Source organism: Bos javanicus, chromosome 2, assembly GCF_032452875.1.
Source record: "Bos javanicus breed banteng chromosome 2, ARS-OSU_banteng_1.0, whole genome shotgun sequence".
In the NCBI taxonomy this organism is placed as follows: domain Eukaryota; kingdom Metazoa; phylum Chordata; class Mammalia; order Artiodactyla; family Bovidae; genus Bos; species Bos javanicus.
The window spans coordinates 120,491,244-120,508,049 of NC_083869.1; the positions used below are offsets into that span (position 1 = coordinate 120,491,244).

The following is a 16,806-nucleotide window of genomic DNA, read 5'->3' on the forward strand; positions in this document are numbered from 1 at the left end:
GAACCCGGGTCTCCCGCATTGTGGGCAGACGCTTTACTGTCAGCCACCAGGGAATCCCATTTTATGCATAGTAGTGCATATATGTCAATCCTAATCTCCCAGTTTGTCCCACCCCATCCCTTGGTATCCATACATCTCTTCTCTACATCTGTGTCTCCGTAAGAACAATGTTTATTGATCACTTACTCTCTGCTTTTCTAAAGCACCGTTACCACTCAGAGCCTGGGGTAATGTGGGGCACTTAATCTAAAACTAGCAGACGCTAATAAGCTTCTGGTCTCATACCATCCGCCTGTCTTCCCAGCACACATGTGCATGAGTGCGCATGTGTGAACCTGCCCCTCTCACACATACACACATCGTACATACCATGGTTAAATCTACATAGTTATCACCTCTTCTAGTTTCACCTGTGTGATGGGATTTTTTTTTCCTTTTTTTCTGCCGCCCTTTGCTTAGGAAGAAAATATCTTAGATTTGAGAAAGGGGCTTTTAGGATGCTGGGGAAGAGTTTATAATCAGCCTAAAATAGGAGTATGTTCAATAATTGTAAAGGGTTAAAAGCCCAAATTGTTGAGGGTCTTCCCTTCTCCACATTCAAGGAGCTCCCATATGACAGTTGAGACTTGAGTTCTAGATTCAGACTGTTTTGGTTTCTGCCATTTAGTAGCTGTGTGATCTTGGACAAGCCGTGTGACTTCTCAGAACCTGCTTCCTCAGCAGGTTCCTCAGCAGTGGTGGCTGTTGTTCAGTTGCCAAGTCATGTCCAACTCTTCACAATGCCATGGACTGTAGCACGCCAGGCTTCCCTGTCCCTCACCATCTCCAGGACTTTGTCCAAGTTCATGTCCATTGAATCTATGATGCCATCCAATCATCTCATCCTCTGTCGCCCGCTTCTCCTTCTGATTTTAATCTTTCCCAGCATCAGGGTCTTTTCCAATGGATCAGCTGTTTGCATCAGGTGACCAAACTGTTGGAGCATCAGCTTCAAAATCAGTCCTTCCAAAGAGTATTCAGGGTTGACTTCCTTTAAGATTGACTTGTTTGATCTCATTGCTTTCCAAGGGATTCTCAAGAGTCTTCTCCAGCACCACAGATCAAAAGCATCAGTTCTTTAGCACCCTGCCTTTTTTATGGTCCAGCTCTCACATCCATACCTGACTACTAAAAAGACCATAGCTTTGACTAGATGAATCTTTGTCAGCAAAGTGATGTCTTTGCTTTTATTACCCTGCTTCCTCAGCAGTAATGATCAGTAATTACTACTCCAAAACAATGCCAGAAAGAGTAAGCAGGTGAGGAGGCTGATCATTATTAAATGCCTATTCTGTGCTGCAAATTGTACTTGCATTTTATTATTCAATTTTTCCAATCAGTCTTAAAAATCTATATCAGTAGCACTGTTTACAAATGAGGAAACTGAGGCCCATGGACTTAAGTAACCTAAGGTTTCCCAGCTAGAGCAGAGGCAGGAATGGAAGTAGCCTTCTCTGAATACAGAACTCTTCCTTTTTTCTTCTAAATCATGTTGCTCCCCGAGACTGTGCCTGGCACATAGTGGACTTTCAGGAAAGGTAGATGTCCTTCATCCCCCAAATGATTTTGTAAACAACGCGAACAGGACCAGACTTATATCTAAATAAGATAATTATCTGAAAATAGGTACAGGAAAGGCTTACAAATGTTAGACACACCCTAAATCCAGGTGTGATTTCTGGGATACACAGAGGCAAGCCTGGGGAGAGTTACAGTTGACAGATCTGCTGTGTACTGACACCCTGCTTGAGATAACACCTGTGAGATGGTCTATCAGACAGAAGGCCATAGGTGCCAAGTTAAATTGGTAAGAAATTCACTGGCCCAGAGAGACCTAGACTGGAGTGCACGTAAGTCACTCTGCCATTTGTATGTAGACTTGCAACCCTGGTTTCAGAGCACATGCCATTTGCAAGCTCCATGGCCTCAAGTAACTTATTAGAGTGCTCTGAACCTCAATTTTCCTGTGGGAAATTGAAGACATAATCCCTGTATCATAGGTTTATTGTGAGGAATAAATAAGATCATGCATTTCAGGCTCCTATCACTAAGCAGGTACCCCCAGAATGGCAAGAATTATCAGTTACCAGCACTGGATCTAAGGGCACTGGCCTCCTAGTGCATAAAAGATCATTCACATACAGACCAAGAGTATGAGGTATCACTTCTACCCCAGGCTATCTATCTCTCTATAATATCTCAAAGCCCCATTTTTTAAGCTCCTCATAGCGAATAATAAAGGAAACTCTGAAGGAGGAAGGCTACACTCTTGGAGTAAGCTCTGGGGGGAGCATGTTCAAATGGCAGTGCCCCAACATAGCCCCTGCTTCTTCAAGGGACTCTTGACCCTGGTGTTCATAATGTGAGCAAATGCCAAGTCAAGTGATAGCTACAGGGCCACTGGTAGATCCAAGGTATATCCAGTTTGGAGCATAGGACAAGAAGAGAAAATACGTCTGGTGAAGACTTTATAGAGGGTCGTCCTTGGTGGTCCAGTGGTTAAAAATCCACCTTCCAGTGCAGGGGACACAGGTTCGATCCGTGGTTGGGGAATTAAGATCCCACATGCCTCAGAGGTATTGAGCCCACACACGGCAACTAGAGAGTCCGTCCTCTCTAAAGCCTGTGCTCCACAACAAGAGAAGCTCTTCCCTTCACACACATACACACACACACATACACCCCGCAACAAAGACTCAGCACAACCGGAAAAAAAAACAAACACTTTATAGATAAATGTCCATGTCCTTGAACAATTACTTTGAAAGCCTGGCTATTTCCCCTAATCTCTGTCCTAGCTCAGTAATGCTTGTCAGAAAGTAGCAATAGTAGACAGACTAGCCTACTGTGACTTAACCCAACGTCAGGCCAGTTCAAGGCTGAGATGGGGTGGCAGAAAATGGAATGCACTAGAAATGGGGAGGGGGATGTGAGCTTGGCAGAGAAACTTAGTATGCAGAGGTTTTTATAGAGGTATTTTTATAGCCTTGGCTCCTGAGACTTACATGTACAAATCCCAGGAAGGCAGAGTTCCGCTAAAACTATACAGGGGAAAACGGACTGAAACCATCAGATGAAGAGTTTACTTTGTCCCCAGGCATACAAAAGAAGAGTTTTCTAACTTTGAGGTTATTGGTGGAAATCGAAGTATCTTTTTCTCATAAAAGAGTCTTCTTTTACCCTACGGTGGCTCAGTGGGTAAAGAATCCACCTGCAATGCAAGAGACACGGGAGATGCTGGTTCGATCCCTGGATTGGGAAGATCCTGTGGAGAAGGAAATGGCAACCCACTCCGGTATTCTTTCCTGAAAAATCCCATGGATAGAGGAGCCTGGTGGGCTACAGTCCATGAGAGTGCAGAGTTGGACACAACTTAGCAACTAAACAACAACAACCTACTCTCTTTTGAGTCTGTGCCATAATCTAGGAGGCTGTTCAAACAGCAGCCACTGTGTCCCATAGTTGTCCCATAGTTCTGGGGATTATAAATCCAAAGTCAAGGTCTTAATCCAGGTCAGCAGGGCCATGCTCCCCCTGACAGGCTTCCTTGCCTCTTCCTGGCTTCTGGTGACCCCAGGTATCCCCTGGTTTATGAAAACATTACTCCACTCTCTGCCCACATCTTCACGTGGCTGCTTTCTCTTCTTGTGCGTCTGCCTCTTCACACTGCACTCTTTCATAAGGACACCAGTCATTGGATGAGGGGCCTACCCTATGCAGGTATGACCTCGTGTTAACTTAGTATATCTACAGCGCTTCCAAATTAGGCCTCTTTCTGACATGTCGGCATTAGGAATCGGGCATCTTTTTGAGGGGACACAGTTCAGCCCATAACAAGGAGTATTTGAAGTGAGAGAAAAAAGGACACAGATACAGTGTATGATGGCTGGCTGGGAAATTAAAGAGATGAATGTCCCAACATTAGGCACCAACTTAATGTAACAACTGGATTCAAGTTTGTCTGAACCAATAGAGTAGCATCCATCTTCAAACCCTGGAGTTAAGACTGAAGAACCTTTAATAATGTCAATAATAATAGCAATTAATAATAATCATGATAGCAGCAAATAACATTCATTAAGAGTTTACTAAGTGCCAGTTACATATCTAACTGCTATATTTGTATTATCTCATCTAATACTCCGAACAACCCTACAAGGTGATATCGTTACCCCAGTTTTACAGTTGAGGAGACCAAAGCCTGGATGGGGTGGCGGGGGGAACTTCCTAACTTCCTTGGAGTCAAACTGAGAAGCTGAAGGTGGAGCCCAGCAGGCTGGTTCGAGAGCACACTACTCACTACGGAGATCAACCGTCTAAATCTTCTATTCCTGAAGAGCCTTCTGGAAAAACGGCCTTTTAAAAACAGGTGCAAACGTAAACAGATAAAACAGACCAGACCATGGTTCTTTATAAAGAGACTTCTGAATGTGACTGTGACTGATGACAGAAACAACCTTTGGGATCTTCACTATTGAACAGGTTTAAAGTAATCATTCTCCAAACCCCAAATCAGGCTTGCCTCCTCACGTTCAGCACGTGCTTACCATCTGCTCAGCGTGGCCCTCGGTGCTTTACAGATATCTCATTTACCCCACAGAACCAGCCTATGAGGGAAATGGGGTCTCATTTCTCTGCTGAAGAAACTGAGGCCCAATAGATGATATAACTTGCTCAAGGACACGTGGCTAGTGTGTGGCCTGCTCAGAATTTGAACCCAGGTCTTTCTAACACCAGAGCCCATGCTGTCAGCCAGCCTGCTGCAGGTGTGCAGTCAGCCGTGTGGGTCTGCACAAACCAGGGGCCCTAAAAACTACAGGCCGCGCACCAAACACAGCCCACCTCCTTTTCATAACTAATATTTTATTGGAATACAGCCACACTCTTCTTAGGGCTTGTCCGTGGCTGCTTTTGCACAGCAGAGCTGAGTGGTTTCAGCAGAGCCTAAAATATTTGCTCTCAGGCCCATTTCAGAAGTGCCGGTCTTGCCACAGAAGATGCAGGCTATATAGCTGCCCTGCCCTAGAGCAGTGGGGCTAAGGCTGCCTCTATCCCCAAACACCCAGGGCCGACATAACATGGCGTTATCTGCATGTTCCTTCCAAAAGAGATCAGATCCTTTTCCCCTTCATATTCTTCAGCCAGCCAGCACCAGCTTGTTAGAGAAACACTTGATAGAGTCTGCTGTCTATAAATTACAAACAAAACAATGGGGTTTCAGAAAAAGTTTGCTCATTTAAATTTATAGGGTTCTGACCTTAACCAAGTAACTGAGGTTAACATCACCAATAACATATCACCCTGGAGATGAGGTACTGGGAAGGACACAGCAGCACTTTGCTGAAAAAAGGCTAACCTCAATCTGCTGCTGCTGCTGCCGCTAAGTCGCTTCAGTCATGTCCGACTCTGTGCGACCCCATAGACAGCAGCCCACCAGGCTCCTCCATCCCTGGGATTCTCCAGGCAAGAACACTGGAGTGGGTTGCCATTTCCTCCTCCAATGCATGAAAATGAAAAGTGAAAGTGAAGTTGTTCAGTCGTGTCCGACTCTTAGCAACCCCATGGACTGCAGCCTACCAGGCTCCTCTGTCCATGGGATTTTCCAGGCAAGAGTACTGGAGTGGGGGGCCATTGCTTTCTCCAAGCCTCAATCTAATCATGAGGGAAAAAAAAAAAAAAACCCACCAAGTAAACTGAAATTGAAGAACAGTCGGGAGAATAATTGACCAGTTCTCATCAAAAAATGTCAATAACATAAAAGACCAGACAGAACTAAACTGTCACAGGTCAGAGGAGACTGAGGAGGCGTGAAAATCAAATGCTGTGTGGTATCCAGGACCAGTGGTGGTTTAGTCACTAAGTCGTGTCTGACTCTTGTGACCCCATGGACTGAGCCCACCAGGCTCCTCTGTCCATAGGATTTTCCAGGCAAGAATACTGGAGTGGGTTGCCCTTTCCTTCTCCAAGGGATCTTCCTGACCCAGGGAGTAAACCCGGGCCTCCTGCACTGCAGGCAGTTTCTTCACTGACTGAGCTACCAGGGAAGCCCATTCCAAGGACTAAAAGGAGGACCAAATATGGTCTGTAATTTGTTTAATAACAGTGTATCTATGTGACTTTCCTGGTTTTGATGATTATACTGTGGTTCATAAGAGTATATGGGAGCTCTTGCCTATTCTCCCAACTTTATAAATCTAAAATTATTTCCAAGTACAAAATAAAAGAGATGCATCCCATGGGTGTGCTTAGTCGTGTCCGACCCTTTGTGACCCCATGGACTCTTCTGTCCATGGAATTTTCCAAGTAAGAATACCTAGTGGGTTGCCATTTCCTCCTCTAGGGAATCTTCCCAACCCAGGAATTGAAACCGCATCTCTCAGTGTGTCTCTTAAAAATATTTTTTTTTATTTGTTGGGTTCTATTTCACAGTGAAATTGTTCTGTTTTGATGGCTAGGACTACGTGACCAGTTTTAAACTCTCATCCTTCATTCCTGCCTTTGTGGGCCTTCTTTTATGTAGCTGGGTTTCTAGAGACACTAAAGGAGACAACATATAGAGGACTGGGGAGAGAGAAGAACTTTTCACAGCAGTTTGAGCTAAATCCATCTGGGCTGTTTCCAGTGTATCAGTAACCTCAGACAGCTGCCAGAGGCATAATCACATTAGTGCAAATCACGACACTTATGTTGATGCAGAAACTGTAGGGAAGTGCAAGGAGTTCTCCTTTCGGGCCCCTGAGTCTAGAGAGCTTGAACACTTTGCTAACACTGACTTGTACCTCGACAGAGAAGCAGCCAGAGGAGAGGCAGATCCGCAGCAAAGAGCACTGTCCTCTGCCTCTTCAAACTCCCCATCCCCGCGCCAGCAGCCTCTGAGGGGCACTAGACTGCTCATTTCCCATCAGTCAGTCTCCACTTCCATTAGGGGAAGCCGACCCCACTCCACCCCCAAGGCTTTAAGCTCCATTTGGAGAGCTCTGTTTTCAGTTTCTTCTACTCTACTTCCCTGGAACCCCGGTCACAGCTGTAATCCGCAGCAAATGGATTTATTTCCCTGACCCTCGGGACAAAAGCCTAGTGTTCCCCAGACTTGGTGGCTCCTGGGAGGGCAGAACCATCAGTGTTTCTCCAGCTGCTGGTCTCAGGCCCTCTGGGCAGCAGGGACCTGTAATCAGATCACTATCGGAGCCAGTTACAGTCAGCATATCATTCAAAGTGGTCCCTCACGGTAGGGAAGGGGAAATGACTAAAGTACCAATCACAGCCTTTGGAGTGCCAGCTCACACAAAACTACACAGTGAGTTGGAACCCCGAGAAAAACAGACTACCAGTTCTAGACGTGAGCCATTAACCAGATCTGGCTGGGTTTGCAGTGGGAGTCCACAGGGATGGGTGGCCTTGGGGGAGAAGTAAGGAACTAGTTAGGAGAAGGGAGGAATAAGGGTAGGAATTGAAAAGGAAATTGAATAGGGGTATGTGAAATGTTGAAAGCCGAGTTAAGTTTAAAGTATTCGGATTTTCTCATGTGGGGCCCCAGGGTGGGGGTGTAAGGAGACTCCACCCGTGCCTCCGTGGCTCCCATGAGCCTTCAGAGCATCTGCTGCTTCCCACAGAGCAGAGCTTTGGGGCAGAAGGCCCTGCAAGCTTGGCTTCAAAGAGTGGACTGTAGTCAAAAATGTCTAGAAGCTGCTATATTGTTCTACACTTACTAATTAATTCTGTTTCTTTCTAACCCTAGTTCCTTTCCACCAGGAGACCAGTGAGAAAGTGACATATGGCAGGACCCTAGCTTCAGATTTCTCCTTAGGACAAACTCCAGTCCTCCAGTTGAGCAAATTCAACCACAGGTCCAGTAGGTTTGCCAGGGATGCCTCCATGTCCATGCTTCTGGAGGACAGTCAGCGGAGCCCAGTCTCCTTACGTGACTCACTTCCCCAAATGCTAGGCTTCAATTTTTGCATAGGGAAAACAAGGGGGATTATGGTAATGTTTGATTTCTTAAATTGATTAGTGAGTGCCCTTGCGTATTATCCTTTGTATATTATATACATGCGTGCTCAGTCCCTCAGCCATGTCGAACTCTCCGCAGCCCCATGGACTGTAGCCTGCTAGGCTCCTCTGTCCACGAGATTTCCCAGGCAGGACTACTGGAGTGGGTTGCCATTTCCTACTCCAGGGGATCTTCCTAACCCAGGGATGAACTCCCATCTCCTGCATTAGCAGGCAGATCCTTTACCACTAAGCCACCTGGGAAGCCCATATTATATACAGAGAGAGGTTGTTTTGTAAGTATGCAATATTTAATAGACATTAATTAATAATTAGGGGTTAAATTCAGTGACCACAATTCTTTGCCACCTCTGAAAATCTAGTTTGCTCCGGTATAGACTTTGGCCAGTGTCATTGAAATATTTGCTCAAGCTGAGATCATGAATGACATCTCAGAGGGTGTAGTGTGGGAAGAGCTCTGGCTTTGGAGTCAGACTGAGTTTTGCATCCCAGTTCTGTGATGACCTTAGATAAGTTACTTTGATAAGTTCTTCATTGACAAAATTGGAATAATATCTATCCTGTAAGAGAGATCATGTATATTTATAAAGCATCTACTATAGAGATTGATACATAATAGGTGCTCAATAAATAATCAATATTTTAGTGCAGATACTGATGGAAGGTACTGAAATTAAAACACCAGTGGTGTATGCTTTAAAGGAGTTGGTGAGAATTCTGCAGATGAGATAGAAATTAAGCAAAGCTTTCCAGCAAGAAGTAGGATGGAGTGTGGTATGTTTCACGCAATTTTGTTCAACAAAAATTTATGAAATAAAACACTAGGTATAAATGGGAAAACAGGATATAATCCTTGTTCCGCAGAAGTTCACAGTCTAGTGAGAAAGACAGACATATAAGCAGATCAGTTTCATGTGACATGACATTACAAGATCTAGGAGAGAGGTAAGCACAAAGTGTCATGGAATAGCCAACCAACTGGACGGCTCTAAGGGAGAAATTAAAACCTAGTTTGAAGTAAGCAAGACAAATGTTAGAGGAATCTGTGTTCAGTAAAATTTTCACAGAAGAGCCTCAGGTTGTTCTGATGATCTGAGGAGTTCGTTTAGTGACAAATGGAAGACGGGCATTACAGGGAGGAGGGAGTAACATAAGTAAAAGCACGGAGGTCAGAAATAACTAGATGTCCGAAACTTCAAGTCTTTGGGAATCATGCCGTTTCCAGTGACAGTGTGGTGTGGAAAGTGAGGCCAGGGAGGCAGGCAGGGTCAGCTCATGGGTGTCCATATGCCACATTGAGAAACGGGGGAAACTGTGAGAGCCCAAGAACAGAGAGAATGACCAAATGGTGCAGGGACAACAGGAATATCAAAGAATGGAGTTGAAGGAAGCTGTTTGGTAGTTCCTCAGAAAGCTAAATATTGAACTCCCATCAGTTCAGTTCAGTCACTCAGTCGTGTCCGACTCTTTGGGATCCCATGAACGCAGCACGCCAGGCCTCCCTGTCCATCTCCAACTGCCGGAGTCCACCCAAACCCACGTCCATTCAGTCGGTGATGCCATCCAGCCATCTCATCCTCTGTCGTTAGGGTCCTTTCAAATGAGTCAGCTCTTTTCATCAGGTGGCCAAAGTATTGGAGTTTCAGCTTCAACATCAGTCCTTCCAGTGAACACCCAGGACTGATCTCCTCCAGGATGGACTGGTTGGATCGTCTTGCAGCCCAAGGGACTCTCAAGAGTCTTCTCCAACACCACAGTTCAAAAGCATCAATTCTTCAGTGCTCAGCTTTCTTCACAGTCCAACTCTCACATCCATACATGACCACTGGAAAAACCAGAGCCTTGACTAGATGGACCTTTGTTGGCAAAGTAATGTCTCTGCTTTTTAATATGCTGTCTTATGGTCTAGCGATTCCACTCCTAAGTATATACCCAAGAAGAATTGAAAGCAGGGACTCAAACAGGTACTTGTATACCCATGTTCATAGCAGTGTTATTCACAGTGGCCAAAACGTGGAAATAACCCAAGTGTGCATCAATGGATGAATTGATACACAACATGTGATAGATACATACAATGGGACGTTATTCAACCGTAAGGAGGGATGAAATTCTGATACATGCTACAAAACGGATAGACCTTGAAAAGTGAAAGCGAAACGTGAAAGTGTTAGTCACTTGATCATGTCCCACTCTTTGCAGCCCCATGGACTGCAGCCCACCAGGTTCCTCTGTCCCTGGGAGTTCTCCAGGCAAGAATACTGGAATGGGTTGCCATTCCATTCTCCAGTCTTTGAAAACATGCTAAATAAAATAAACTAGACACAAAAGGTCAAATATTACAGGATTCCACTTATATGAGATATCTAGAAGAGACATTTATAGAAATAGAAAGTAGATTAGAATTCATCAGGGGTTGGACATTCAGTTATTGCTAAATGATGATGGAGTTTGTGTTTGGAGTGGTGAAAATTCTGGACATAGATAGTAGTTGCCCAAGGCCATGCAGCTAGTCACAGTAGAGCTGGCATTCCCAAAGCCAGGATTACTGGACTCCTAAATCCATGCTCTGTCTTCTTTAGCATGGTCTCCTCTCCTGGGACGATTGAGCACCAGAGAATGGGCAGAGGGAAAGGCTGGTGATCTGTTCACCTGCAGCAGTAACTACTCTGCATGTGCGAAACCTAGGGAAACCCTCCTTCTCTTTCCCTGCACCACACTGCACACATCCCTCAACACACCACTCTTCTGAACGCCAGTACGTGTGCTCTTACCACGCATTTGGAACTCATATCAGGGTGGGCAACATTATTGTTATTTTTAAATTTGTACTTTATGCCCAATCCCCACCAACTAAGAAAGGGAGTCAGGAGTTAAGGGGCAGGCTTCTAAAGATTCATTAACCTCTACAATTGTAAGCACATTTTTTATATATCTGTGCATTTTTTTCTGGGCTACAGGGCTTAGGTGTCATCATTTCTGATAAGTCTCCAAAAGTTATGAATGTTGAAATGAGGGTCCATGTCTCCTTTCAGTTCCCAGTACTTAGCAACCATACCTCACATGCTATAGATGCTCATCAGAGGTTCAGGTTGTGGGAAAACTAGGAACGTGTTGATTGGGGAACATTTTAGACGTTTTGACGAGTGGAAGGCAGGACTGGGCAGCTTCGTGCTTTGAAAGCAGAGACACAGTGTAGGTTTGGGCAGCTCAAAGGTTACTTCTCCTTTGAAGTGATCCCTAGTCTGTATGGCAGAGTCTATTCTTCCCTCCTCTGTGCTCCACAGGAGACTGCAAGGGAGCCAGAGAGAGAGAGAGAAACTGGAGAGACAGTGGTAGCCTTCAAAAGTGAGAGCTAGAACAGAGAGAAACAGCCAGCAGAAAGGGAGGAAGAGGGAGTCTCCCTTCCTCTCCATGTGCCTGAGAATGAAAAAGAGGATGTGCCTGGTCAGCCCTGGGGGAGAGACAGAGCCAGGCAGGGGGACCGCAAGAGAGAGAAGAGGGAGCCCGGGGAGTGGGACCAAGAGTGAGCATCGGGGAGAGGGTGTGGGAGAGAAAACAGAGGGGAGGAGTAGGGAGAGAGCGCCTCTGGGTAACTGGAGTAGCCAGTCAGGGTCCATGGGAGGAGGACAATGGGGTGAGAGGGAGAGGGGAATACTATTCTAGAGGAGAGGTGAGTGTGAGCACACGGTGAGGGGGGCGCGGGGGGAGGGAGGGCAGCTGTGAGCATGGGGGTGAGAAAGGATGGGATTGAGGGGGCAGCAACAAGAATGGGGAAACCAGGGGCTGGGGGCAAAAGTCAACAAGACAGAAGAGGGGTGCAGAAGCCAGGATTGAGGCGAAGAAGAGAGGAGGGAGAGGCATGCTTGGGAGCAGAAGAAACGGGCAGACAGGCAAGAGAGTTCAGGAAACACTGTGTCCCATGTTGCTGAAGTCAGTCTCTCGTTCTTTCTCTTTCTCTCTCTTTCTCTTTCCCTCTCTCTTTCTTTCTCTTTCTCTCTCTGTCTCTCTCTCTTTCTTTCTCCCTTTCTCTCTTTCCCTCTCTTTCTTTCTTTCTCTTTCCCTTTGTCTCTCTCTTTCTTTCTCTTTCTCTCTCTGTCTCTCTTTCTCTCTCTCTTTCTCTTTCTCTCTGTCTCTTTCTCTTTCTCTTTTTTCTCTTTCTCTTTCCCTTTGTCTCTCTCTCTTTCTCTTTCTTTCTCTTTCTCTCTCTGTCTCTCTTTCTCTTTCTCCCTCTCTCTTTCTCTTTCTCTCTCTTTGTCTCTTTCTCTCTCTCTCTCTTTTTCTCTTTCTCTTTCCCTCTCTCTCTCTCACATGGGGAGCAGCTGCTATCTTGCCTGTGCAGTTTTTCCATAAACAAATGCCTTGCCGTCTTTAGAATGTTGTCTTCTTTTATTTCTCATCAAGAATTGAGTGTACACTGTGCCCAAGATCTGCCCTGGCCACTGCAAAAACACAATCAAGCCAAGGCCTGACCACTCAGGATGTAGCCTGCCCCCTCCTTTATTTGCTGTGGCTGCTGCCTTGTTTCATTTTATTTGTTTATGTCTATAAGTGTACTACTTCCGTTGAGATTTCCTAGGGTGGGACGCAAAGCAAGAACTGAAACCCAATTCTGGTCAACAGTTTGGAAAAGGGAGGTGGGCATTGAACTAAAAGAAGACTTTGAGATTCTGTGGGATATTTCAAGTTTGAACATAACTCTCATTTACTGACTTGTTGCTTGGTAAGCCTCCTAATTCCAACAGAGCCTTATCTCTACAACTAGGTTGTCAGTTTCTGCAAGATCAGAAGTATGCCTTCTGCCTGTCGCTTTTTATTGAGCCAACCCTTCCTTCCATAGAACATAAGGTAAATTTCAACTGAGCGGACCACAGGAAATACTTGCTGGCTTTGCTGTTTCATCAGCCTGCACCACCATTATCATCATAAGCATTCTTAACAAGTGAGTGGCCAAAATGAGTCCTAGAGCTGAGTGCAGTTCACGACAAAGAGAATTCATGGAAGGCAGCCTTGCCCTGTGGCAGTAAAAGCAGACATAAAAATTAGGAGAGGGACTTCTCTAGCAGTCCAGTGGTTAAGACTCCACATTTCCAATGCAAGGGGGCGCAGGTTCAATCCCTGATCTGGGAAACTGGATCTCACATGTTTTGAGTGTGGCAAAACCTTTACTGACAGCTCAAACCTCAGTAGACATCAGAAAATTCATACAGGAGAGAAATTATTTAAATGTGATATATGTGACAAAGTCTTCAGCTGAAATGCACACCAGGATCTCACATGTTGCACAGCATGGCCAAGAAATTTTTTAAAAAGAACAAAATTAAATTTTAAAAAGCTAGGGGAAATCACTACTTAAGGACCCGGTCACGAGTATTGTGTGCTTTGCTTTGGAAGCCGTAGGCCTCTGAACTTCCACTTGCTGCCTTCCGCTGGGAGTAACCTGGGTTTCCTCACCTCCAACCTGCCTGTCCTTGAGCCTTCACCCATACTTTGTGCAGCCCGTGGTGAAACTTGCCCAGTCTGAGGACAGCATCCTGAGGAATGCTGACAACCTCCAAACTGAGCATGTTGAGAAGAAGATGGCAGGGTGTTATTAATGACTATTTTAGTTCTTTGCACTAAGGTTCTCAATATATTATTATTTTCTTCATTTATTAAGTTGGCCTAATCTGCAAGCAGAGAATTTAATTCTATGATAGAATGACGAAGAAGTGTGGTTTTTAGATATAGGGAGGAGTGGGTAGAAGGAAAAGCTTATACACACACATATATATTAGGATTTTTAGGAATAGCATGAAAGAAGAAAAAGAGAGGAACTTGACCTGAGACCTGGGCATGACTTTCCCCTGACTCCTTCCTTTTTTCTCAGTTCTTCTCCACTCCCCATCACATTGCCTTGAAGGGATGCACAGCTTCCAGTTCTGAATCCCAAGCATACAATGGTCCCTGAAGGAATTTCTGGCACTTCCGTCCTTAGTGCCCAGGATAGAAGTTCCAGGAGACTCTGCCAGTTCCACCTTGGAAGAGGATCGATCTGTTGGAACTGGACAGTGGGAACCAGGCTGGGGACAGTTTTAATAACCACAATGGCCAGTGCATAAGGAACTCTCAGTATATGCTCGACTCCCCACTTAGCACTCTATCGTTAATATCCTCCCAACAATCCATCAGTCTCGTGTCTGCCAGGTTAAGACAGAAGGTTAGAGAAGGGTGACTTGCCAAGGCTTCCCAGCTGGTAAGTGGCGGAGCCAGGACTCAAACCCAAGTCTCTCTGACTCCAAAGCCTGTGGTTTTCACCACATTGCTCAACGTGGTGTCCTGCTCAGCATAGACCGGGGAGCACTCGCTGAGTACTTTGGGAAGGAAACAGACTCCAAACATACTCGAAGCTCTTCTGTCTTGGCAAACGAGACAAATACAAAAGCAAAGCAAACAGTACTCATGACCTGGTCCTTAAGCAGTGATTTCCCCTAGCTTTTTAAAATTTAATTTTGTTCTTTTTTAAAAATTTCTTGGCCATGCTGTACAACATGTGAGATCCTGGTGTGCATTTCAGCTGAAGACTTTGTCACATATATCACATTTAAATAATTTATTTTTACAGTTTATTTTACTGCCTCTTTCTCTCATTCTGTTCTCTCTAGATTTTTTTAATTCCCATTTCTTTCGAGAACTGCCTGTGTAAATACAGACAAGTAATAATTTCTCTGATGTCCAGTTTCTCCACCCACTGATTAACAGGTTGCTGGTGCGAAGGATGCCTCCCTAAGGAAGCCCATCACAGGGGGTCCTCCCTGGCTGTCTTTCACCTCCCCGAGCAGAATAACAGATCATAAGGTTTAGATTCGGGCTGACCTGATTTCACATCTCGCCTCGCGAGCCTTGTCCTGATGGCAGGGGTGGCTCAAGACCTCGGTTCAGAAGAGGTCCCACCACAGGCTGGGGGCGACAGATGCCTACTTGTGTGTTCTCTAGTTTGTTAAGCATTTCCCTTCTGCCTCTTTCCTCCCAGCACCTGCCTGCTCATCCGCTACCTGAGCACCCTGACTGTGCCATCCCATAGGCCATGGAGGACGAGCTGCCAGTCCCCCATACACCCAGCAGCACAAGTGTCACCAGCAGTGCCAGTGGCGTCAGCAGCAGCAGCAGTAGCAGCAGTGGGGGCAGTGGCCGGCCCACGGGGCCCCACATTTCTGTGTACAGCGGCATTCCTGACCGGCAGACTGTGCAGGTAAGGTGCCACCTGACTACTCATTAACCAGGAGGACGTGTTGGCGTGGTCTGGTCGGACAGCCAGGGTGCCAAGTCAAGAATGGGCACAAGGGCGTATGTTAGTGGCAGATGTCTGTGCATCATTGGAGAAGCAGTGATGCAAGATGGGTTCCCTCAAGGAGGTCTGGGGAGAGTGGAAATACTTAGCAGAGCCGGAAATGCCTTTCTTACCTGGTGACTCAGACACCACAGGGCCATGTGGGGAGGAGATGCGTGTGAAATTATTAAGGGCAAACAAGTGGAACTAGCAAACAGAAGAAAATGATCAGGATCAGCTCAGCTGCAGCCTAGACCCACTATCTAAGGGACCGTTGCCCCATGGCAACTCGAAGTCTCTAACACACAGAGGACCAAAAAGGACCCCCAAACAACCCTTTGTCTTTGCAGCCTTCTGCCTTCTTCCCTAAAGCAGTGGTTTGCAAAGTGTCATCCGTGAGGCCTTCTGGGTGACTACACACTGTTCCAAAATGCAGTCATGACCACACATTGCCTGCCATCTGCCACGCACCGCATGCTGTCCAAAGCATTTTGCCTATTTATCTTCTCCTCCAGCTGGGAGGAGGGTTCTTATTAGGCACAATTCTATAGTTGAGAAAACTGAGGCTCAGAGAAAGTAGTGTCTTATCCAGGGTCATGCAGGTAAAGACAAGAATGCTGAACCTGATTCTCACCCCTCACCCCCATCCCAAACCTGTGTTCTTATTCCCTACAATGTCTGGTTGAAGTTCCTGGATAAAATAGGCAGAAAAGAAAGACCACAGCAGAGAAATGTGTTTTCTGATGGCTTCGTTGTTGCAGTTTGAATGTACCAGATGAGTGTCCTTACCCTGCTTTGGCCCTAGGCCCAGATTAGGGGATGGAGAGGAAGCCACAGCAGATGGTGGGAGAGCCCGAGAAGTCTAGCTAGAGCAGACCCCATTAGATACTCTGGAGTCTCCTCTCCTAGCTATCTCACACTTAATAGCACCACGCTTCCATCCTTGCCGCCTCCTCCAGAGCCTCCTCCCCTGGCCCTTTGCACATGAGTATTTTAGCGCGTTTCTAGCTGCTGACATTAGGAGGTGCCCTCCTGCCCCTCCTGCCCCTCACCACAATTCCAGGCAAAAGGGATTTGAGATTTCTGCTCTGGCAAGTGGACTGACCCGAAGTTGTGTTCCACACCCAAGCAGAACCAGTGGGGTGCCTCCTACTTCCATTCGTTCACATCCTCCAGGGAGGAAGAGTCTGTCTCTGCCACTGCTATCTGGATGCTGGGAGGTGCTTTTAAGAGTCTAAGGAAAATAGAAAGGCTAGATAAAGGGAATAAGGAGAAAGAATTACGGGGAGAACAGGTATAAGAAGAACTGAGTACATGTAAAGCAGGAACCTCAGAGGGGAAAGTGCACTGAAGGAAGCGTATGGAGGAGATGGTATGTGGAAAGGGTATCTGGGGAGACCCCAGAGCCCATGGAGAATCTGTGATATCAGCCTGTTTTTATAAAACCC

At 46.0% G+C, this 16,806-nt stretch overlaps 1 protein-coding gene across 4 annotated transcripts in view; it reads left to right on the top strand.

Annotated features, from left to right (window-relative positions):
• The window catches only part of PHC2 (polyhomeotic homolog 2), a 113,570-nt gene that overhangs the window by 49,578 nt on the left and 47,186 nt on the right, over positions 1 to 16,806 (top strand). For all 4 annotated transcript variants that reach the window (XM_061388594.1, XM_061388590.1, XM_061388602.1 and 1 more), the window contains exon 2: positions 15,062 to 15,280. In XM_061388594.1, coding sequence (XP_061244578.1) covers positions 15,116 to 15,280 — 165 coding nt within the window. In that variant the 5' untranslated portion in view covers positions 15,062 to 15,115. The remainder of the gene's footprint in view (positions 1 to 15,061; positions 15,281 to 16,806) is intronic.